The sequence below is a fragment of the Canis lupus genome, chromosome 3, assembly GCF_011100685.1.
Source record: "Canis lupus familiaris isolate Mischka breed German Shepherd chromosome 3, alternate assembly UU_Cfam_GSD_1.0, whole genome shotgun sequence".
NCBI lineage: Eukaryota > Metazoa > Chordata > Mammalia > Carnivora > Canidae > Canis > Canis lupus.
The window spans coordinates 61,664,776-61,690,122 of NC_049224.1; the positions used below are offsets into that span (position 1 = coordinate 61,664,776).

The window sequence follows — 25,347 nt, forward strand, 5'->3', positions numbered from 1 at the left end:
AACGGGGGTCAAAGGCACCCACCCCACAGAGTTGAACATTCATGTATAACTTCTGAGTTCCCCAAAACGTTACTACTAATAGCCTGCTGCTGATCAGAAGCCTCACCAATAACAAAACAGCTGACCGACACATATTTTGTACATGTATTACATACGGCATTCTTACAACGAAGTAAAAGCTAAAGAAAACAAAACATTATTAAGAAAATCATAAGGAAGAGAAAATACATGTATAGGATTGTCCTGTATTTATGGAAAAACATCTGTGTGTAAGTAGGTCTGTGCCGTTCAAACCCATGTTGTTTAAGGGTCAACTGTATTTCTCTTTAACTTTCTCTATGTTCCCATAATCATATATCCATAGACACGCAGAGTCTTTGAAGTTGTTCTGAAAAATCATATTATAAATATCTCTTGCTTTTTTCTCTTAAAAATAGAACGAAGAACTCCCAAGGCAACAGGTTTTAAAATCTATCATTATTAATGGATGCAAAATATTCCAAGCTAAGGGTCTACCACAATGTTCAACCACGGACTTCCTGATGGGCACACTGCTTATCATCAGGAGTGTGCCCATACCCAGTGAACACGTCTGCGGAGATATGCTGTTCCCAGATGCCTATGTGTTCACCACATACACCAAGTCTACCTCAACAGTAAGGAAACCATCCAGAGCTTCCACACTCTCAAGTCTTCCCCCTGGGCCTGCATCTGTGCCACTAGCTCTGCCTCTTCTGGGTCTTCAGGAGAAGTACACCATGCCCACAGCCAGGGCCAGCCCCAACCCGCTGAGGACAATCCCCTCTGCTTTCGCCCTGACCACTCTTCCTACCTCTGGCTGCCACTCCGCATCTATTCCTTCCCAGAGTCCGTTTCTTTCCTATGCCTCTCTCACCAACACACATGAGCCAGGCTTCTACACCTTCCACCCCACCCAAACTGCTCCCCATTGGCTTCCATCTCCTGCTTATTTGCTCAGCCTGTGAACAGCCAAAAGCCAACCTCTCTCTCCTCCACCAAATGCTTTCCTTCCTCAGCTTTAACAATGCCACCCCACCTGTTCTTCCTTCCTCACCTCCTCCACAGGTTCGTCCTCCCCTCTCTGGCCTTTAAGTTCAGAGTTCGGCCTCCTCCTTCCTAGCTACATGGGGTCCCATAGTAACCTCTTCCCATCCCAATGTTCACCTCTTGCTCAGTTCCAACTTGAAAACTACAGATTTGTACATCCAAATGCTTTCCTCAGCCTCCCCAGAGTGCCTCCCAGGTATGTCAGCTGCATATGCCCAGACCAGAATCTCATCTCCTCATCTCCCCAGTGCAGTAGACAGACACCCATCACCATAAGCTTCCTTCCTCACATCTATGTGAAGCCAACAGCAAAGTTTACTGGTTCTGCTTCTATACTGTATGTGGCAGGTGGCTACTGCTTGTCACTTCACTCCCCATCCTGGTGCATGCAACCTCCATGCCTCAGTCAGGTCCCCCTGCTCTGCCTTCACTCCCTCTCTGAGGCTATCCTCAGCTCTCAAATCACACCATGCCACTCCGTTGTACCAAACCCTCTACAGGCTTCCTGAAGTCCTTTATGCTGGCCTGAGAGGCCCTCCATGACCCCTAGACCCTTGCTGCCTTCCCTGATCCCCATGGTCAATTTGCTCCAACCACACGGCCTCTTAAAGTTCTTTGATCCCACTGGGCAGGCTCCCATACCTTAGCATCTCCATTGCTGTTTTCTCTGCCTAGAAAGCTCTTACCCGGGTCAAGTTTACACAAACTTAGCAACGTAGCCCTGCCCTGACATCCCCACCTCTCTTCTCTCCTTGGCCCACCCCCACATCACCTACTGTCATCTGGTGTTTCACACACATCACTAAGTTACTTTTGTTGTCTGTCTCCTCCACCTCCATCCAGCGAAACTGTCATTCCTAGAGGACAGGCATTTCACCAGCTCTGTTCATTTTCCTATCTGCTGCTGGTACTGCAGTGCCCAGCACTACTGCATGGAATGCACACCTGTGCTTAGCCGCTTGGCAGGCACTGTGTGTTTCACATGGTTTCATGATGGCAGGGATCAAGCTGGACATTTACTATGCCTTCCAGCCTTCAAGCTCCACTTTTTTTTTTTTTTTTAAAGATTTTACTTATTCATTCATGAGACACACACACACACACACACACACACACACACACACACAGAGTTAGAGACACAGGCAGAGGGAGAAGCAGGCTCCCTGTGGGGAGCCTGATGTGGGACTCAATCTCGGGTCTCCAGGATCAGGCCCTGGGCTCAAGGCAGCGCTAAAGCACTGAGCCACCTGGGCTGCCCTCCATCTGCCTTATATCGTGTACACTATTGACAAATGAGACTGGAACGAAGTTTTTGGAGTACTATTCTAAAGATACAGATCCCTAACCATGATAAAACACCACATTCACCAATTTATGAAAACTGCCATCTATCAATATTACCAGAAGACTCCCTCCCTCTAGTTTCTGGATGACAAGTCTGTTAGGAAGCCAGAACGGGGCTGAAGCTGTGAAGACAGTAACTACTACTGCACCATGGCTACACATCTGTATCAACTGCCAAGAGTTACGGACACTGTCTACTACCCAGAGTACTTGCTTCTTTAACTGAGACAATGAAAATGAACACAGGTATCTGATGACCGCATCTTGAAGCGCTTAATACCTAGAGCTCTGCTAATAGCTGGTGAGGCTTCCTGGAGGGACATCACCGACACTCCCTTGCTTCCCTTGGAGACCACCCCCCCCCCCCCCCCAACACACACATCCCATTTACCAAGGTGCTACTGCACCTGCAACGGGCACAGAGCATCCTGTCCTCTCACACCTGGTGGCAGCCATGGTTCAGAAACTGTGTCGAGTGGCTCCATCCCACATAACACAGCCAGATAACCTCTTTCCACTGCAATTATGGAAACAACTGATCACATGGCTTGATTACAGAAGTTCTGATTAAATGATGGATCATGGTTGATAAGGGAAAACAAACTCCTCAAGATCAAGTAGCAATGTCTGAGCAGGATGAGAGAGGCAGGTCAGCCAGATAGGAAAGGACACAGCTCCAGACTCAACCAGTTCTACACTGGCCCCAGTACTCTCCAGTTACACACCTCTGGGTGGGTTGAGCTCACCTCTGAGCTCTGAGCCTCAGGCTCTGCTCTTGTGAGGCAGGAGGCAACAGCAACCTGAGGTCACTGAGAATAAATGAAATCCCAGCCCTGTGATCGGTACTGATGAGGATCACAAACTGAATCTGTTTTAATTCAGTGAAATGTCAATTGCAAGTGTTGCCTCCTATAAGAAATTCTGCCAGCTATAAACATGTCCCAGTGACCCCACAGCCATAAGACACACAGGGGACAAACCTGCTGCTTGGCTAACATCGGGAGGATGACATCTGCTATCTGCCGAGACAGTCGCTTCCACTTATCTTCATTCTCCTTGTGGCACTGCTGTAGAACCAGGATGAACATCTCCAGCACCTGCAGGTGTGGGGCAAGGGCAGGTCAGAGCACCTCCTGGCCAGTCATGCTTGCAGAGCACACTGACCCTGGCTCAGCGGGAGGGCTCCAGGATACAAACACGATCCCCAAAGAGGGCCTAAAGCACCTGATGCTACCCTGACCCAAGACACGTTAGAAACCAGAAGAAAATGCAAGGGGCATACTCTAATTGCACACTCCTTAGGATCATTTGCCATCATTATGCTTCTACGCCTCTATGGAATTTACAAGATTTTATAATCAGAGAAAAGGCACAAAATGAAAATCAAATTTCTATTAACCTTTGGAAAAATGCAAACACAGCCTGACTAAACTATTCTGCAGATGCCTCCTGACTTTCGCTTACATTAATTTCAAGTCTGTGTTTTTACAAAGCTAACCTACTAAGTAGCATTACTTTCAGAAGAGTTACCCATGGTCGAGCAGGAGTTTATGAGTGATCAGTCCTAGGCGGAGATATCTAAAAGTCTGTTTTAGTAAACAAAGTTTTATCGGCACACAGCCATAACCCTCATGAACACAATGGCTGGGGCAGCTTTTGTCCACAACAGCTGACCTGGGATGCTGCAACTGATGCCCTAGAGCCTGCAAAACTGAAAATACTTATCATCTTCCTGTCAACAAAAACCCCTATCAACCTGACCTATTTAAAGCTCAAGGGCTACAAAGAGAGCCATGCCAATCTAAGTCCACTCTCTAAGAAGTCTGTCTGCCCACGCCCTCCACAGCTGCCTCTCAGAGGGAGATCTGTACTCCCTTCCAACTCTCCTCAGCAAAGGCTAGCCAACCCTCTCGGGCCTCTTGAGAAGCAGACAAGAGCTCCTTGGGCTCATGTGGCTGATAGGCCACTCTCCAGGCCTTCCTCCAACCCAGTGTGCTTTGTACTTTTCACTGTAATTATGGGATTTAATTAAACATTACATAGATCAACCAAAACGATAATGTACAAAGAAAGTGTTTCTATGAAAAAGCTTATGACTTTAAGATTCAAAGACAAATAGCTAACAAGAATTACAAAACAGTGAAAGCCAGGTAAGCGCACAAGCTGAACGGCGTCACTGAAGAGGCTAGGTCTCTGCACTGAAGCCACCCCAATCGGCCTGGAATTCCCACTCCTCCTTAAGGAAAACAAATCTACAACCAGCACAGAGGATAAGACCCTGGCCCTACCTCAACATATGGTAAAAAGATGTACAAGGAAAGTCTTTAAATTATTTCAGATGTGAGTTTATTTTTTAAAAGATTTTACTTCTTTGACAGAGCACAAGCAAGGGAAAGGGCAGAGACATAGCCAGAGGGAGAAACAGACTCCCCACTGAGCAGGAAACCTGATGCAGGACTCGATCCTAGAACCCCAAGATCATGACCTAAAGCCAAAGGCAGACGCTTCACCTACTGAGCCACCCAGGTGCCTCTCAGATGTGAGATTTTTAAAATCTTTTAAAATCTTTTAACCTTTTAAAAGATTAAAAATCTCTTAAAATCTTAAAATCTTTTAAAATCTAGAATTTTAGAATTCTAACATTTTGATGAATGTCAATGAACTGATTTTTGGTCGTTTTGGAAAAGAGGGTCTTCAACTTATTTACTTCCTTGAATGACCTCGTGACTGTTAGCCAGGTGGCAAATGACCTCCCCACGTGGTTATATGGCTTTAAAGACCAAGCCCTGGCAGGCTTATTCTTCCCGGGCATCTCCCCAGACTGAGAACTCAGGGTGGCACAAATGATCATCCACTAATTAGCAGACAGGAGGCCTCCCCCTGCAGAGACAATGGGGTGCCAAGGGTAGCCCCAAAGCCTCCTTACCTGATGGTACTGGATGAGTCTCAGTAACATTGACACCACCACCTCTTTTTGGGTTTCAAGCTCTTTTCCTGCATCGGCTTTATTGGTTCCTCTCAGTACAAAGAGATCATGGACTATGGGCTGCAGGGCCGGTATGGCTGTAGTGTAAAAAGGCAGGTTTAGAAGGTATCACACACCATTTATGGGGCAGACAAAGCTTAACACCTCCAAAATATGTCCAAAAAATAAGAAAACCCTAATCCATATATAGCTTATAATAAAGGATAAATTCAGGTTATCAGTGAGTGCTATGGATTATCAGTATATCATCATGGAGACCATAGGTTATCCTCTGCCATGTATTGATAATTTTGTGAAATCTTAAAAAGAAAACTAGGGTGTCTGTGATGTAACATCATTTCTGAAAAAAAGAGACACAAATTCAAAAGTCAAATTCAAACTAAAATCCTTCAACTAAAATAACAACCTCCTATTCTAATGTGTACTCTACTGAAAGATTTACCTGAATTAGATTTCTATGCCCTTTTAAGTAATAACTCACTCTCATTAGATAAAGTTTTTCCCCCAAGTCTTGTCTTTATCCGAAATAGCAAAGTGGATTCCTCAGTCTAACATCACTACTGGGACGAACCATAAGAAACACCTTTCATTGGGAAGGGTGTGGCCCAATCATGTTGCTGATGTCACCGCAAGTCACTGTCAGCCTAGTGGTACACGCGCATGCGCGCGCGCACACACACACGGGCACACGGACCCTCAGTGCCACACACACACACACACGGCATACTTGCTGGCTGTTCTACAGATGACCAAGCTTTCTATAGAAAGTACAAGGGTCTGTCTGCCCACTGATTTTTTATCCAAAGATCCTCTAATCTAGGGAGCTTTAGTCATCTCTCTATTGGACATCTGCACCAGGCCCCAAATTCCATACGTGGACAAGTGTGAACTTTGGCTGAGGCAGGAATCTCAGCCCTTGTGAGGCCATGGCAAGTTGAGTCCAGTGACTGTGAAAATCAGATGGTGCTCTATGTCTAGTTCTCAACACATTACCTGCTTTACTACAAGCACATGGAACAGAGAATGCTGCACACCACAATACCCTCCTCCCACCTGGGGTCTGCAAAGGCCTTAGGATATACCCTTACCAAGCTCAAAAGCCTACTGATTCCTGACAGTGGAGCCAGAGAGGAGTCAGTAGGAAAATGCTGGGAGGTCAGTTTGAAAAGTTCAAGGATTTACAGTTTATTCTTAAAACCATAACTTTCTTGCACAGGTGGGAGGAGGCAGCTTGAGCATCTGATCACTTTCTGTGCTCAGTAAGGCCTCTATAAATAATCAGGCACAACAGAATTGTCCTGAACCCAGGCCAAACCACTACTTCCAGTACCACTGTGCAACAAACCAAGTGTCCTTAGACAAGCTGCATTTTCCGGTTTTGTGTGTTTCATGTAATTCAACAAAAGTATTTCTATTAGACTCTACCTATACCTCAGGTCACCTGACTGCTGTGCTTTTCCCCTTAGGAGATTATAAGCTCCTGAGAGTAAAAGGGGGCTCTCTTTTCATAACACTTCTAACCAGTATGCACATGCACACACACTCACAGACACACACACATGCACACACATGCATATATACAGCCTACAAAGCACAGAGCAGCTGTGGATACAGTTGGAAGTTGGTGTAATGAAGACTAACACTGTCCAGCACATCATTACTGACGACCACAGGGAAAGGTTTGTCCCGTTACCATGTGTCACAGCCTTCCTCCCACTGGCCATGATGCCATCACAGAGCTGAATGATTTTAGGAATTCCAATGATCTGTTTTGAATGATAGCGTTCATAAGATAGTAATACCAGGAAGAAAAAGATGTTTGGAATAATTGCCTCTGATTCCCTAGAAACAAAAACATCCATTTAGATACTTCCTTTTAAAATTAAATACTGATCAATATAAACAACATGAAATTACTCATGATTCCAAATTTAGAACAAAAGGGAAAGGGACAGGACGAGGGGGCTGTGGAGCAGCAAGTGAGGAGGGAGAGGGAGAGAGCGAGCAAGGAATGAGGGGACAATGGGGAAGGCTGAGGGAACGTCCCCAGAAAGCTCCCAACACCATGGGATGCCCAGAGGTGCTATCTTCTGAGCTCTTTTTCTGCCCCTTCACTCTTCAGCTGAGGAAACTGAGGCTCAAGGGAGAAAAAGTAACTTGTCTCAAATCAGAGTCAAGATGTCACCTGATTGGAGAAAGAAAGTGCTGGATCTCTAGACCCAGAGGCGCTGAGAACACAGCCTTTTTCACCATGTCTCTCACACTAAGAACAGCTGATCCCCAACAACACGGGTTTGAGTTGCACGGGTCCACTTACACAGGGGGTTTTTATAAATACAATATTAGACTGTAAACGTATATTATCTTCCTCATGGTTTTTTTAGTAACATTTTCTTTTCTCTGGCTCACATTACTGTAGGAATATACATGATATGTAGAACATATGAAATAGGAGATTGTTGACATTGTCTGGAAGGCTTTGGTCAACAGCAGACTCCAGTAGTTGGCTTTTTGGGGAGGCACAAGTTAAAGGTAGATTTTGGAGTGTGCAGGGGTGGGCAGCCCCAACCCGTGTCATTCAAGGGTTCACTGCAGTTCAGCGACTCAGGAGATCTCATGTTCAGGAACTACACTGAGATGCCCATAACTGGCACAGGAGAAATGTTAAGGCCTCCCTGTCCAGCAAGGGGAAGCTGCAATATCAATCAGTGAAGTGCACAGTAACCATCTATACTGACGATGGCCACATCTAAAACATGTTTTCTCTAAGAAGCTCAAAACATCAGTGTCCCAGCAGATAAGACTGCAGTGAGCAGTCTGTCCTCATAATTAAATACTCTGAAATGTGAAATGAAAACTGACAAGTGTAATTCCAGACACAGCTATTTCTAAATGATCTTGAGACACTTACCAATTTTTAAGAGAAACAAAAACACACAGCATGTTAATCAGAGTTCCACCTAAAAAAATATCTAGCAAAAATGCTTAACAATCCTTTAAAGTAAATATTCATCTTAATAATCTAAATCATACATAAATATGTAATAAGGACAAAAAATCTAAAATAACAAAATGCTATTACCTGAACTGGCCTACTTCAATGTACTCAAACTGCTTCAGCACAAATCCAATAAACACCTACAAGCAGGAAAATAAAATTTTCACATCAGCAAAGTGTACAAACTAGGTTACTTTTCTCTCTACTTATTTGTGTAAATCTTTAACCAGGTTCCTGATAGTAGGTAAACTTGTTTCTATACAAGAACTCAGATGTATTCTTCCAGACTAGATAATTCAAGATACTTCCACAAATCCCCTTAAGAACATTTACTAAACGATGGGGTGGACACTATGGAAAAATAGATCACACCCTCCAGAAGACCAAGCAGTACCAAAAAGACACATGTGGGGGCCGGGCTCATTCCAGCTCTCACACACTGAGCAGCACGGATGCCCTGAAACTTGAATCTGGCTTAATAAGAAGATACACACGTCAGTCCGCCTTCCCCTACACCCCGATATTCAAAGAAGCGATGCAGGGGGCTGGTGCCTAACAGGAAAGGGACCCTAAGCACAAAGGGCACGGCATTTCAGGACTGGATTAGAGCCAGTTTCATGTCCAACTCTTCAAGCACCTGCACCCTCCCAACCTCATGCCAGGAACTTTACCTACCCATTGTTTGCTCCCAGCCCTTGGGCCTGATGCAGACAGAGCAGATACTCAACAAATCATGATCTGGATTGAATTAAATGGTCTGCCCGGTCTCATTTTCTACTGTCATCATACTGAAACCCTCAGGACTGGGGATAAAGGGCACTAAGTGATAAAAGCAAATCCAAACAAATGTGAGGCCAGAGCACTTGCAGCAAGAAAAAGCCAACACCACCCCATAAAAGGAGTCTGGAAACTGGCTCCACTGGAGTGTGGCCCAGGCGCACTGCAGAAACAAGGACAGCATGGAGGAGCTCTGAGGCCGGCCCCTCTCCCTGTCTAAGAGTCAGTTGGAGATTTTAGGAAGATAGATGAAAGCAACAAAGGTTACACTATTTCTGAAAAGAGAGTCTATGGAGAAGGACTAAAGAGAGAATGTGATCCAACTAGAGACAGCCCAGAGAGTAGCCCCTCACTTCAGCAGGAGAAAGCCTGGTTCTGCCTGTAAGGAGTCATAACCAGATGCTAAGGAGATGGTGGGGTGCAGTCCTGGATGGAGTTGATGGCTCTGTATTCCTAGAGCAGCCCTCATATTGGGCCCAGGCTTCTGCTCAGAAGACCCCCAGATCCCCTTATTGCTCAAGCCCCCGTCAGTATGCACCTGCCTCCCTCTGGGTCAGCACCGCCCGAGGCTTCAGGTGAGGATTCTCCTCCACTGAGACTCCTGTGTCAGAGGAAAGGGGGTAATGTCCCCAACCATCCCCAAGTGAGCATCTTCCCCATGGAAGGGGGTGGCCCTTTCAGACGATGTGCTTCTGATAATTCAGCAGAAGGAGGATTACTCCAAACATCAACCACCATGAAGTAGCTTCAAGCTCTCCTTCATCAGAAGACAGCCTCCCAATACCGCTGGTGGGAAGATGAGCACTTTCTCTAGGAAGTCCCTTTAAGAAGAACACTGGTGCCAATAGTAACTACAGACAATGCAGATACTGCGTGTACACCAATGTCTACAAAACGTTTCCCACCTCACCTGGGAAAGGAGCCCAAGATCACGGCCCAGCAATGACAGTCACATTTCCATGACCTAAAGGCAATTTTATCTGTAGCGAACTTAGCTGGCATGACTCCTGTTTTCAGAGTTTGCGTCCCTAGGGGCGAGGACTCCAGAAGCGCTTCTCCACAGTAGCCACACCAGGAAGGCTAGGCAGCTGAGTCCCACTCGTTGAGGGAGTGTCAAAACCGTGCTGGTCAGACAGGCACTAGGAGGGCCTCTAACACAGCACCAGCTACTGTTCCCTTAGACCACATTCCCTTTTACAGACACATGCTGACATCAGCTTGTTTGAAACTGGATGCCATAATTGTTAATCTGTTCAAAATAAATCCCCACATTTTGTAAAAATGCCCCCACCAACAATTAAGTCTTAATTGTATCTTACAATTGCAATACACTAATTTTGGGGTGGGGAGGGTGAGTGAACAGGAAGACCTGGCACACGAGTAAAGGCCACCCCAAACACAGCCCCACCCAGGCGGACAGTATGTGGGGCGTGTGCACCAGGTCTGGGCATCACCCAGTGTATGAAGTAGGGGAGAGGCAGCGACTGGTGCAGCAACAGCAAAGCTGCACATTTCCCGAAGGTGGGCTTCAGGGTCTCACACGTAACCTTTACTGAATTAGGAAGAGCAGTGGAAGACAAAAGCTGAAAGTGACAAACCTGATCTGAGTCCAGAAGACAGTAATTGACCCGTAACTGAACCAGCTGTGCCAGCAAGTCTAAAACCTGCCTCTGCAGCTGCACAGACGTTGTGGTTGTGTACTGTTTTAAAGCTTTTATAACCAGAGGCTCGAACAAACGTATGTGATTATGAATAGCATTCTACGGGGGGAAAAAAAAGAACAAATTCATGAGTTAGCCTTCAACTGAAAACTTCAAGCAGCCGACCTGGCAAGTGCTGGGCTTGATCTGTGCGTCTAGCATGGGAACCTGCCACTTCCCACTCACCTTATCTGCACGGTTCTTAGTGGCACTCGTGAGGTTGGTCTTCAACTGCGTAGACACCTTCTGAAGCACATCAAACCACCTGCCAGATGGGAAAAAGCAAGTGAAGAATGGCTCTAAGTCCTCTCCTGCATTCCCGGCCACCCTCCAAGTCAGGGAGAGCCTGGGTGACCACGTGCACGGCGGCATCCACCTCTCTAACAGACGGCCAGGCTACCTCAAGACCACAGTGGGCCAGGAGCCCCAAGCCTTGTCTCTGGTAGCAGGCGCTTGGAGAGAGCTTACTTGGTGCAGGAAACCCACCACCACCCATCCCAGGCTGCAGTGAGGCCAGAAGGGGGACGCCCACTTCAAAGATTCAGTGACTCAGAAGATCTCACTTGATTTTCTTGGAAAAAAATATCTTTAAATATTCACGTTAATTATACACTTTCAAGAAATTCATACAAAATTAGATGACAGTAACACACACATGCTTCCTTACGTTTTTACTTACACCCCATAGTATTAAACAAGGTATCAAAAAGATTTATTCCCAAGAACTGGATATATAGGGAGTACAGCACCAATGAAAAGCCCAGAATAAGGACATTTTCCTTGGTTTCTAACTCTAGTATGTTCAGTGTAGCTGTTTTATCACTCCATGTCAGAGGAAAAACAAAGAATTCTCTTGTTACTATACCAAATAGCAACCCAAATATCCGCTAATAATCATGGTAATTTAAACAACAGCTACTATACTCCAGGCATCAAAAACACAACCATAAATTTAAATGAAGATTTTAGCCACAAGGTTATAAAACACCAAGTGCTGCTACAGGACTCTTCTATGCCCTTCAAACACCTTTAGGTGCCACGTGGAGGCTGTGCTTTCACCTTAGTGTAGACCTGAGAGGTGCCGCCCCGCCACGGTCCCTGCAGGCAAAGGTGGTTTGTGAGCACTGGGAATGGGTGGTTGCCTGCTCTCAGCTGCCAGCCCGTCCCACTCCATGGTCGGGACACAGTCTGGCTGCCTCACAGTGAGTGTGCCTAGTGTCCTGCTCCTGCCCAGCATCGTCCCCACAGGCCATCTTACTCACTGAACCACACACTACTTTGAGGGCAGGGCCATGCCTATAGCATCTTGGTAACAATCATACTTTCCAAACTTCTTGGGCATAGCAGAGTATGAAAAGATCATGGCTAATTTATATTTTACTTTTTATAAACTATTTACCGCTCTGTCTACCAAAGATGCCTCCATGACACTACCGCCTGGCCAGGATGGGAAGGTTACCCTGATGTGCCGTGGTCCTGCTCCGTCTGCACCATGGTCCTCAAGCTGGCATCGGCTAAGGCCTGGGTGAAGTGGGTGTATGGAGCCATGAAACAGTAATGATACAAGCCTGGTCTCACGCTGGACGAGCCCAGACGCTGTGCTCGGCCTTGAGACTTGCTGGGGTTGGAAGATAAGCCATCAAACTGGGAGGCCAAGTTTGTCCCAAAGAGAGTCTTCAACAACTAGAGTGGAAGAATTGAAGCCATCAGCATCTGACTTAATACAGCGTGAACAACACACAGAGAATGTCCCAGGCAGATTATCAACCTAGCTAAAACTAATAGGGCATGCTAGCAAAAATTCAGACTGAAAATCTTGCTGAGAATCATTAAGACTACCATTAAGACGGTATGAGACAGCTGTTGTGAAGGGTGATGTAAGTCATAAAGAAGTCATAAAGTTGGAGCCTCAACTTTCTCTCTGATTCTCAATGAGGTCCAGTTTTCTGAACAAAATCCTGGAGGGACACTAAGCTGCCGTCTCCAGTGATGGGCCTCCTCCCACAGGGGAGTAGGAAAGGGACCTGTCTGCCCAATAATAGAGAAGCCAACAGGGACGGGCGCTGCCAGACACGTCCCCAGCCACCACCTTCTCAGTGACAAGTAGCATTACGCCCTCTTGCCCAGAGTTGGGGCTTTAAAGGACAGGACAGGAAAGGACTTTCTTACCTGTTGAACACAAACAGTTGCCATCACTGGTTCTCGACTGAAACAGGATTTCAGATACCCTAGTATCTCCTCAACACACTGCAAAACAGTATATAATAAGACATTGAAGCAAACAACTCACAGAGGGCTTGTTACGGCTGTGAGCCCTACATAGACATCAAAGACATGAGGCAGCTTCTGCGTAAACCATGAGCGTCAGTCCACACAAGAGGAAACTTGCAGTCTATCAATGTGGACAATGTCAGCAGAAACCAAGGACATCCAAGGAGCTCCTCCCTCCAGCCTTTCCATCGTGCATTACCGTCGCTCACTCATCCACTCGCCTGCTCAGAAACTATTCACCAAGTATCTACTCTCCCTGTGTTTAAGATAGGAATCCAGAGTGTACAGAGAAGTCAGAAGCCCTGTAGATGTCCACCTGAACATAAGATATGTGCATTCTGTGTGACTTACTACAAAACATCCTACAAGTGTCTTACAGCAATCTGCAATGAAATGGCTGCCTTCGCATGACTGCTCTCACAAACTACTTTTACTACTCTAAAGAATGAGATCCAAGGCAGCCAATGTCTTTGTGGGGTGTTGAGAAGGATGAAGACACGAACTGTCAGGATCCTGCCAGTCCAGGCACTAAGCACCAACGGCACGACACCTCAGCACCTACCAAGTCGCCAGCCACTGCTTCTAGGGCTGGAATTCACACCAACTAGATTGAAAATGCCTCTCATGAAACTTGGGACAATTTCCTGTACTAAAAAACAATAGACTTTTGTTGGTTTCAAATAGTATTGGACCACATATTTTTAATATTCTGATTTACTCAAATTAGACTCTTAACCATTCAACGTTGTATTCTGCAGGGCTGAATTTGTTACATGGTGCTTTTTGGTTTTACTAGCCCATAGCTGGTACCTAATAAATATCAACTGAAAGAATTACAACTAGAGCTTTCAGATCACAGTTTGTCTAGCAAAGGACCATATCTCCTAACAAATAGGCATGGAATACTTGGTGGCACCAAACACCACAACAGGCAATAAAAACTGCTGAGGAAGGAAGTCATGGTAGCCTCAGAGAGCATGTCCCAGCACAGGCACCAACATGCAGTGTAATACAGACAGACTTCTATTTCTGGTGAAACAGGGCAAGGGATCCATTTATACTTCCATCCAAACAACCAAAAGCAGCATCAGATAGAGGGCAATGGCAGTGACCAGATGCCCAACAGCAGGGACTGAAGGACAGCAACCCCTGGGGGCAAGAACAAAAGCAGCAAGCCCCACGCTGTTCTGCCTGATGAGAGTTTCCAGGTAGGAGGAAGAGAGGCAACACAGTCCAGGGACCCCAAGCCAGGAGGAGCTGTGAGTCCAGGGAAACTGAAGCAGCGAGGGTTCTGAGGGCAGCCCGCCAGCCAGACAACTGCCCAGAGAGGGCTCTGGAGAGACGGGGCGGGGGGGTCAGCAGGGAACTAGTCAACATGCTTTGTGAGGAAACCCCCCGAGGCCAGGGGAGAATCACCAGAAAGGGTTACGGGGTAGTGCCTGGCACCCACAAAGGGCTAAGGACACTTACTGTTCCCCCCAAACCGAGAAGAACAGGACCTCATGGGGCACCCGGCCTCTGTGGTGGGACTAATTAGCCCCAGACTAAGCAGTGCTCCAGCCCACCTAACATCACAAATCCAAGGACCAATTCCCACACAATATAACCTATCTCAGAATAAAGCTCAAAAAGATTTACAGGAGTACAAAAATGCCTAGCACCCAACATTTCATAATGCCTGGCATCCAATCAAAGATTAGCAGGCACACAGAGACAGCAATACATGATCTATAATGAGTATAATCAACTGGTCAAAAATGACTTACAACAGATTTTAGGATTAGCAGAGAATGACATTAAAAGTCATTTTGACAATATTCTATGTGCCCAAAAACTTAAATAGAGACATAGGAGATGGAAAAAAAGACCCAAATCAGACTTTTAGAGATAAACCACCATGTTGGTGATGAAAGTACATGAGATGGGATCAGAGCTCAGACGCTGCAGAGGGTGAGATTTGAAAGCCTGCAGATACAGCGATGGAGCTCCACAGATGCAATACAGGCAGAAAACAGTAAGAATGCTGACAGAAACCTCAGTGAGCTGCATACAGGACAATTGTAAGCATTCAAATATTCAGATAATTAGAGTCCACTTAGAAGAGAAGAAAAAGCAGTGGGCAGGACCAGAAAAGATATTTCAAGAAATCACGGACCCAAGTTCCCAAACTTCAGGAAAACAATAAAGCCAGAGATCTCGATTCAACAAATCCAAGCACAAAAAACCTAAGGAAGTTACACTGAGGTACATCAAAATCAAATCACTCCAAACCAATAAAGTGTCCAGAAGCCAGAAAAAATATGATAATAACATGGAGAGAAATTAGGGGTTACACAGAAAACGTGTACAAAATAATGCCCAAAGAAAATCCCGACACCCAGATAGGAGCATGTAATACACTCCAGTCACATAAAGATGGGGTAAACAAGGTCTAGGAAAGAGGCAAAATAAGAGGATTCTTTGTCAAGGATGTAAAATTAGGATTATTTTTCATCCACAGTGTTAATACTTAGAAGAATGAAAGAAAACAACTCTATTTTTAATCCTAAATTATTCTTTTGCTTCAGCTTCTATAATCAGATAAGCTCACAGAAATCCGAGGAAAAGCTGCCTGTATATTCTGCAGGTCGTACTCTTGCTCCCAAGCTATGTGGCTCAGGCCCCTAGTGCCCGAGGCGGCAACTCTGCATCTTGTGGCGGCTATTTATGGATCTACGGTCTGATCTTGCCACGTGGGCTTCTGGACATGCTTCCCCTCAGCTGGGCAGTGCATCTAGCAGGAGGGGGTCCCAGCCCTGCCCACACAGTGATCAGCCCAGGAGTCTGTCTGCTCACACATGGCCAGTGGCCAAGTGCAAAGAAAAACTGGGGCTGGTGGTGGTGGTGGTGGTGGGGGGGTCCGGTACTCCTACCAACAGCCTCATCGAAAAGACCAGGAAGGAAGATTCAGCAGTTAAGCAGAAGAGGCTCCCAGAGCACCAATAAGGGGATCCAGGAAAAGCAAAAACTGCCACTGAAACAGGCTTTTGTCACCAAAGAGCAAAATAGATCAACTCAGAGCACAGACAGTACAGGGGAGCAAACTATCTTTATCTGTAGACAAAGCTAAAGGGCAAGAGGCTTTGGCATCCAGTCACGCCTGCCCCAGACACAAGGGGCCTCAGAGCTGAAGTTACCACACACTCCTTGAAAGAAGAAAAAGAAATATAAGCATATCCCTTTTTCAGGAATATCAAGACCCCCTACTGCCAACCTTCATTAGACTGTGACTTGTTAATTATTTCCTTTCATGTATTGGGATAAATGCACCATTGGATGAATTCCCTGGCTACCACTGCAGAATAACTATTTCTATGTGGCAGTCATAATAAAAGGATAAAAAGAAAAAAGGAATCGTGCTCCTAGAAAATGAGAAAATACAAAAACTACAGTCATCTGAATTCCAAGAAAAAGGAAAATGTTATTATTTTAAAAATCTCATTTGGTTTTTATTCCAGTATATCTAACATTCAAGGTTAAAATGTGTTATGTTTCTCATTTTGCTAAAACATGTTATATGCACCCAGCCCACGGGCCACAAGGCCTATTGGTAAGAGAGAGGAAAAGCCAGGGGTCACCAGGACCGATGACTGTAAGGGGAGAGAGTGCTGAGCATGCAGAGGCGCAGCCTGGGCAGGGTGGCTGGGGGGGTCTCACCGAGAAGGCCATACTAGAAACAGCTCTTCTGACCAGTTTCACTTTGAGGGACAAGTGACCCTCAATCAGAACAGGACACCATCTAGCCAGTAAAAAGCATGCATGCACTACACAGACGTGAAAAAATCATAGGGAAGAATTGAAAAGAAACCGTATATGATTGTATCATATACAATCACAAAAACCAGGTAAGTTTTTATGAGTCAAAAGAAAGATTCAGAGAAATAAAAACAAATGAACTTCATGAGCATACCATACTTCACTTGCCAGAGAGACATGTTTAAGTGGGAGCTACCCACGGCTCCCTCTGCAACCCAGCAGAAAGTAAGATGGCCTTGGAGCCAGCAGGTGGACACACGGTCAAGCGACTGGAGGGAAGAGCTACCTACAGGCCCCGGGATGTGGGCACCTGAGATGGGAATGCACTTGAAATCTCCAGGTGTCTGAGTACTTCCTTATAAGATGAGGGGGAGGGCATTCAGGGTGTGGAGCGACCCCAGCTCTGCTGCTTCCCACAGCACCAAAGGAGCCAGCCATGCACCCTCACTCAGTGTTGTCACCCTTTCTGCCTGTGAAGATCAAATTAGAAAACAAAGGACTGTCACCAGTTTAAACCCACTAATATTCTAGAATAAACTGGGCCTAAGCTAATATACAGAATAGCACTGAAAAGAGAACAGAGGTAGAACACCCCTAATCTGAGGCTAAGACCAGTATCAGAGTCAAGAGCTAATGCAGCAGCTACCACCTTCTGAACATGCCTGGACTTTGGGGTTCCAATCCCACAGGCCCTCATGTCAGGTACAGCTCAATGACAAGAGATGAAACACACACCTTCCCGATGTCCTGCAGCGTGGCCAGCTCCAGGATCTGAGAGAGAACATCCAAGGCAGAGCGCAGAAAGCCCCCAAACTTTTCAGTGCTGTTCTGAAGATCCAAGGTAACCTTGGGAAGGTGAGGAAAAGAACACAGGATTACTTGTACCATCCCACCTGTCATCTGCAAAAGACACGTGCTGTCTGCATGGCGAGAGATGTCCCACTATGCAACCCTTACACACTCACAATGTGGGCTGTTTGTTTGCTTTAAGCACTGGGAAAATGCCTCAGGGAAGAAACTAACCTTCCAGGTCGCTATATCAAACCGTCATCTTTCAGAGGCATCTTTCAACTTACATTGATACTATTGAAAGAATCAATTTCTGACCTTCTAGGAGATTAAAAATGTAAATATCCATTATAACCAGTATCTGATAAACAGCATATCAAAAACTATAAAATATACATCTTGTTCCACATACATTCCCAAGGAATCATCATCAAATCCAGAAACCGTCTTTCAGTCAGGCTACAGCAAAATACTAAATTCATCTTAAGGAGGATTAAGTTATGATTCTAAAGGGCCCAGCTGAATGAAACTATCCAAGTCTTCCACTTAACGGACTGAGAGGTCAGGTCCGAAAATATAATATGAAAGAACAAAAGCAAGGAAGAGATCAACTACGAAAATAAAACTGGTAGAAACCCTGCAAAATGCTACAGCAGAAAAAGGAATCTGTTAGGTAAGATCAAATCAGTCACCCCGTGATGAAAGAGAAAGCACTCTCTGGGCCACAAGATGACCACCAGGCAGGCCCAAGTGTTGTGGCTGCTCGTGTCACCATGAGGTGGCTTCCAACAGGCTGAGGAAGGCTAAGTAGGGCCTTGGGGACAGATGACTCCGTGCAGCTATGTCCCAAAGAGGTAGGAGGGAAGAGGCTCACCTCCAGCAGGCACAGCAGGATGAGGGGGCAAGGGTGTACACAGAGGAAGGCCCATCTTGAAGAACAGAGGGCACAGGTAAGAACCAGGGCCTCGGGCTCAGAGGGGAGCTGAGAGCGGAGCCAGAGTGGAGGGCCATGCACAAGGCAGCTCAGGAGAAGAAATGAAGGAGATAGATGGTGTGACAGATCTCACATGTGCCAGGCACTCCAAATACACCAACCAGGTGGGCATCTGGGATATGGTGGGGGGGGGGGGGGCACAGTGCACGGGGTACAGCATGGAGCCCAGTACATCCTGGAGGGGAAATGATAAAGATGGAGCAGATGCCAGCAGCATCAATAGGGCCCCAGGATCCAGGATGGGAGTTGGGAACAGGCAGAAAAAAAAAAAAATACTTTCTCTGTGTGGGATTTCCAACATGCCCCCTGCTATTTGAGTGGGTGACATGAGAAACATAGGCTACAAAGAGCCTCTGAATATTCTGTAAAATGTGGCTGAAGACTCTTATCTTTCAAATTTATCAATAACCTTCAGAAAAGAAGCGAGATAAGGTTTATAAATGCTTTTCAAAACAACTGAGAAATACCTATTAGTAACAAAAGATGATAAGAATCTGGAGATACATTTATCAACAAATGCACAAGATCTATGTGAAATAATACTCAAAAATCCTTCTTAAAATTCTTTGGATTTTATGTAAATCTGAGCACATAGAAGAAGGTTTCAATAAACAAAAAGGCACCTACACTCTGGACAGGTGGATTTATTTATTTATTTATTTTTAAAGATTTTATTTATTTATTCATGAGAGACACACAGAGAGAGACAGAGACACAGGCAGAGGGAGAAGCAGGCTCCATGCAGGGAGCCTAACATGGGACTCGATCCTAGGTCTCCAGGATCACACCCTGGGCTGAAGGCAGTGCTAAACCGCTGAGCCACCAGGGCTGCCCTGGATAGGTGGATTTAACACCTAAGGTATCAGTTCTCCCTGAACGAACCTACAAATTTAACATGATCCCAGTGGAAATATTCTCAGGATTCTTTAGAACTAGATTAGCTTACTCTAGAGTGTACACATGCAAAAATAAATAAGAAAGAATATCAAGAAAAAATTTTAAAGCAGGATAAGGGAATTGACCACGTCAAAAAACATACCATGGGGATGGGCAGTGAAATGAGGAGAGTACTTGATGGGATGAGTAATGGGTGTTATACTATATATTGGCAAACTGAATTTAAATTTTAAAAAATGTAAAAAAAAAAAAAAAACATACCACGGAGCTACATTATCCGCATGTGTGCTTCTAACAGATGAACAGGTGGACAGATGGAAAGACTCTAGTCCCCAAACAGTAAATGAAAAACAAACCCACAAGATTTTAATATCTGGTAAAGGTTGTATTTCAGATCAATTAGTGCAGAAAAATGGATTATCTGGGAAATAGTGCCAGGAAAATCCAGCAGGCAGGTAAGCAACAAAAAGCCCTAAGAGAAGCCATGGGAGATTTTTCCTTAATCATCTCAGAGTGATGAAGCCCAAAGTACAAAACGTACCTGTGCAGAAATGTCAACAGAACACACTGCCCTCCTTCCAGAAACCTGGTTGTGAGGCTGGCCCAGGGGGGGTATCTGCTTACTTGGCCAGTTGACAATTCCTTACGCTGATGTGAAACCTTCCCTGCTAGGGCGGCTCCCCATGCCTGGACTCTCTGAATGAACATCATGTTTGAGGCTGCACATCTGTATTCCTCTGCGAGTCTAGGGTTTTGCTTCATGTCAGGCAGAGGAAGCTCCGTAGCTGGGGGACAAGTGTGCTCTGTCTGGTCCTCATGGGAGACAGAACACAAGAAGCCTGCACACAGATTCCTGCACACTGCACCCAAGTGTCCTTCCCACATGGCGATAAAGAATCCCAGCTATGAGAATGACTAAACGCCGAAGCCCATGAATCCTGCTAGTGAATCCCCGAACGTGGGGGTGGCCTGGGGAAGCCCAGACACAGCACCAATAAACTAGAGAGATCGTTTCTCCAATTTTTATATGATGAAAGCTACCCTAAACAAAGCTGAAAGACAAACCTTATGTGTATGTACACAAGCTACAAATCTTAAGAAAAACATCCATACTCAGTCAGAAATTTGTGTCTGTGCACATTTTTACAAAAGGACCAGTACCTTATAGTTGGCGTGAGTAGCTTTCAGGACATCGTGCAATTTGAGATATGAAGGAAGGTGACAGAAACTCCCCAACGACGAGGACTTATTTGCTGTAACAGGTCCTGGGGCATCAGATTGTCGAGAGGCTTTAAAACACATACAAAATACTCTTTCAGCCCAAAAGCAGACATTTGCCAAATTTAAAAGAAATGACTTGCAATAATGGATTTTTAAAGGTATTCTGATAGAATAAAATTCAAAATTTTCCTTTTTAATTAGAATAAGAAACTGACTAAAAAACAAACAGAATCGGAGTATCTCTCCAAAAACAATAAAGTGAGAAAGAGAAATAGCAGCGTAATGCTATTGTTTGTGATAGCCTAGCTGCCTGTATGCACCTCAGAGGAGCTCCTCAGCTCGTTGGTGCCTCCAACCCCTCACCCAGCCTCACATAGGTTCCCAGCCATTTGCAGGGCTGAGCCCAGGTCAACATGGGCCAGCGGCACCGTACACCAGCAACATGCCTGAACACTGGAAAGGGCACACACGCTATTATGAAACCAGTATTAAATATTAAAATGTCAACCAGTAAATAAAACTATTCTCATCAAGTTTTCAAGATTTTTGACTTGGAGCCCTTAGTTTACTTAAGCCACCAGAAAGATTATCAGTGACACACAGATAAGTTATATTTGCCAAGTTGTGAAGCTTTCAAAGGTGGCAAAACTTCCTGCGGTGCCCCAGTCAGTCCTTAGAAACCAGCACCTTTTAAAAACCCTTAACATAATGCTTCATAAAACGACTGGGGGAGTTGCGACTGTCCCAGGGTCTGGTAGGAGTACAACAGCACAAGCCACTTCCTGCTCTGCCTGGCCCCACCATACTCTCCCGTGGCAGCCAGGTTGGTGGGAGCTGCAGGGTACCCCCCCAATCTGGCTCCTCTGTTCTAGGCTCTCCCAGGTGTGGACGCCCCTCCACGCATCGGAGTTGGTCAGGTTCCGCTCAGATGATTGCTCTCCACTTGAGCAGTTTCCATCTTCAGAGTCTTCACATGTCAGAACCAACTACTTCCTCCACTAGCTCTGTCCCTGGCCATCTATACCACCTCCCTGACTAAAACTTGAGGTCCTTTCCAGCTTTCTTTTTCAGGGAGAGGCAGGGCAGAGAAGACAGAGCAGGACTGCTTGCTAGGGGCCAGCTGCCTGCCCACTGCTGTGGCCACGTTAGCCAGCAATATAGAGCAATGCACAAGACCAGAATGTGGTCTGCACACATTTAGGAATTAATGTTTAATATCTGAAATTACACTAGGGAAACTCTTTCTCTGACTTCATTCACTTCTATGTATTTTATTTCCTGAAACTACCAAACTATTATATTTAACCTGGAGTGAATGTGAGCGTGAGCCCTAAATCTCAGTGACACAGATGGCACCCCCCACAGTCCCACCCCTCCCCATTGTCATTTCATACCTGGACTGGCTTCGCTGCCTTTCTTGGGGCTCAAGGGCACAGAGGCTGGCTCTCCAGGTTCTTTCTCCTTTCCCTTCCGTCGGATGGGACTTAGGGAAGGAGGGTTTGTCAGAGACGGCAAGGCTGCCTACAATAAAAATGAGTCTCTGTGAAGGAAGCCAAACCGACACGTAAACTGAAACTCACATATGTAGTTTCCCATTTCTTAAGCAGAACAACCCATGCAATCGTTTTCTTCTCTGAATCCTCACTGACAGTTCGGACATGGTCCATCCATCATCTACTTTAACCCACACAGCCATCACACGTGGCAAGAATTGAACTTCCTAACAGGTGTGTTGTGAAATGGCCAAGGATGCAAGGACCCTCAGGGAGCCAGGCAGGGCCCATCCCCTCCGGCTATAAGCAACCAGGCCACTCTGTGGGAGCCAGGATATGAGAAAGGGTACAAAGCAACATTTTGAACTCCATTTTCCAAATGAGAAAATGGACTCAGAGTAACTTATTCAACATCAAGGCTAATGAGCAGCACAGCGAGGAGTCCACAGACACAGTACGCAAAAGACACGTTGTGGGAGGGGTACAGTGAGGACCACAGGGACGTACACATCAGGCCCCAGCTCTACTCCTCGCACCACAATCTCAGAGAAATGAATGGAGGGGGACAAAAGGCTGCCCTCAGGAGAGTGGACTGAAGGCACCAAGGTCAGAGAGTCCAGGACAGGGGCCGCTGCAGCTGGAGCTCCTGCCAAATGAGAGAAGCCAGGCACAAAAGATCATGCAGTCCCTTCTCACGAATCATCCCGAATGGGCAGGTCTATAGAAACACTAAGTAGGTGGTGGCTGCCTGGACCTGGGGGCCATGGGAAGCTTGGAGGTGACACCTAAAGGGCACTGTGCTCCTTTCCAGGTTCTAAATGGACCATAGTGATGGCCACAAGACTGTGGGCATACTAAAACCAACTGAATCCTATTCTTCGGACACGTGAGCTATAGTTGAAGGACATTAACAATGCTGTCTGGAGGAGGAAGTGGGGAAGAGAGGCAGCTGTCATACTCCATTCAGGCCACTAGTTTGCACCAGAACAGTGGCAGCAAAAGCACAGAAGTGTGTGTATTCACCTACGTGTGTGTATTTGCACCAGTTTGTGTACATGTACACACATGTGTGCACATGCATATATGGGTATTTGCAAGATATTTTGTAGGGAAAACATGGAATGAACAAGCAGAACTGAGGTACTGTTTCTAGTTGACAAAGTACAAAGTGAGGGGAACATGGCAGGCACGGGCAGGGGTGAGGCTGAGCAGCTCAGATTCATGCTGTGTCTGAGATCCGCAAGCCATCCACGTAGACAAATAGCATGTTTCCAGATTGACGCTCCAAAGACAGAGCTGGGGTCTCTGACATGTGAACATTGAGGACCAGAGCAGACCTGACAACCAAGCTGCCCTGTCCCGTGTCCCGCTAGAGCCACGGTCCACACGTGGCCATTTCAACGTAATGACAATTAAAAGAAAATTAGAAGCTCAGCTCCCCAGCCGCACTGGCCATGTTTCAAGTGCTCACTCGCCACATGTTGTTAGTGGCTACTGTCCTGGCTGGCACAGACACTGGACATTTCCATCCTTGCATAGAGTTGTACTGGATGGTATTGGCCCTGGAAGTATCAAGAAAGAGACCAACCTAGGACAGAGCCTGGGAGCCATTTGTGGTGGGCAGAGAGATGAAACCACGAAGTGCCTGGGAAGCAGAGTGGCTAGAGAAAAACAAGAGCCAACCCAGAGGCCAGTGGGCATGCCTATGTCAGGACCAGCGTGGTGGCACCAAGGGAGGGAGAAAAATGAGACAGGACCCCAGGGGTACCCATGAAATGCAAAGAATGATCTCAGGAGGAAGGGTGGTTACGGAGAGTGATGACCAAAAGCCAACTGGCCAGGGATTAAAGGATCAATGGCCGGAGCAGCAGACCGAGCCCAGGCCAGCATTGGAGCAGTGAGACACATGACTCCTCAGAGAAGTTTGTAGTGAGGGGAAGACCAAAAGGCCGCTAACAGGGAATGTGAAATTAGAAGAGTTTTTTCATGATGAACGTAAATTGAGACGGAAGACTCAGGGGAGAGCATATATCCAATATATAATCAGATATAATTATAAATAAACTCATCTCTCTTAAATTCACTGTGCAAAGAGTTTACCACTTGTTTTTACATTGATTTTGTGGAACTGTACTTCACAGAGAAGCAAAACAACTTGCAAATGTTCTAGGAGATAGCAGATGAGTTACCTAAGTCAACAATTTCAATCCTGAGCTTTCCTGGCTAACGATGAAAGCCTAAAAAGCTAGCTAGTTCTTTCCCTCTTAGAAATGACAGCAACTAATGACGGTACTAAGAGAGCTACAAAGTTGATGACACATTTTGGTGTTAAATTTAGAGTCACTGCATGAGCAATTTTGTTTGTTTAAAGCAGAAGAGAATAAGGCAGGGGCAGGTGAGTGAGGAGAGGCAGGTCTGGCGCCCACAGGGCCACTGAGGCTGTGTCTGAAGTTACCTTTATTGCTGGTCCGGGAGCCACATCGTCCAAGACGTGAGCACAGATGTTAATCACCTTCAGCAAGTGGGAGAAGAGCTGCTCCACCATGGGCACCAGGGTCCGGTCACCCAAAGCTGGCCAGACCTCTTCCTGCTTGGAGGTTGCTGGGTTGGCCTCCTCTTCAGAGGTCCATGAACTTCTCAGAGATTTGGGGGCACTGGCTGTGACATGGCACAATGGGGGGAAGAGAAATCACTAGGGAAGCTCAGTCACTGAGACACTCTATTCCGAGGTTGCTGCGTATCTCCACTTGATGGCCAACAGATACCTCCTGCTCGCCAGGAACCGGATTTTCACGAATGTTACCACCGTACGTGCACCTACCCAGGATGTGCCCTCCGGATCTTTACAACCAAAGTCCCATTGGTGGCCATGGCCTACTGACCTTGCCCTCCAGCTTCTTCCAGTCAGTGTCCTCCCCCACAGTCCAAGGCCAAGATCTTGCTGAGATCTCTCTCACCTCCACTGCACCAAGAACCTCCCAAGTGGGTTTCCCTACCTCGTCCTCCAAGCCACA

At 46.1% G+C, this 25,347-nt stretch overlaps 1 protein-coding gene across 2 annotated transcripts in view; it reads right to left on the reverse strand.

Annotated features, from left to right (window-relative positions):
* Positions 1–25,347, reverse strand: part of HTT (huntingtin) — a 144,685-nt gene that overhangs the window by 56,572 nt on the left and 62,766 nt on the right. The window contains exons 26-37 of one of the 2 annotated variants that reach the window (XM_038533183.1): positions 24,789–24,991; positions 22,235–22,361; positions 20,781–20,908; positions 17,675–17,785; positions 13,043–13,120; positions 12,333–12,556; positions 11,060–11,138; positions 10,772–10,933; positions 8,481–8,536; positions 7,092–7,240; positions 5,339–5,475; positions 3,393–3,509 (exon numbers count right to left, since the gene is read on the reverse strand). In XM_038533183.1, the coding sequence (XP_038389111.1) occupies positions 3,393–3,509; positions 5,339–5,475; positions 7,092–7,240; positions 8,481–8,536; positions 10,772–10,933; positions 11,060–11,138; positions 12,333–12,556; positions 13,043–13,120; positions 17,675–17,785; positions 20,781–20,908; positions 22,235–22,361; positions 24,789–24,991 (1,571 nt within the window). The remainder of the gene's footprint in view (positions 1–3,392; positions 3,510–5,338; positions 5,476–7,091; positions 7,241–8,480; positions 8,537–10,771; positions 10,934–11,059; positions 11,139–12,332; positions 12,557–13,042; positions 13,121–17,674; positions 17,786–20,780; positions 20,909–22,234; positions 22,362–24,788; positions 24,992–25,347) is intronic. The other variant, XM_038533184.1, reaches the window with a different exon arrangement.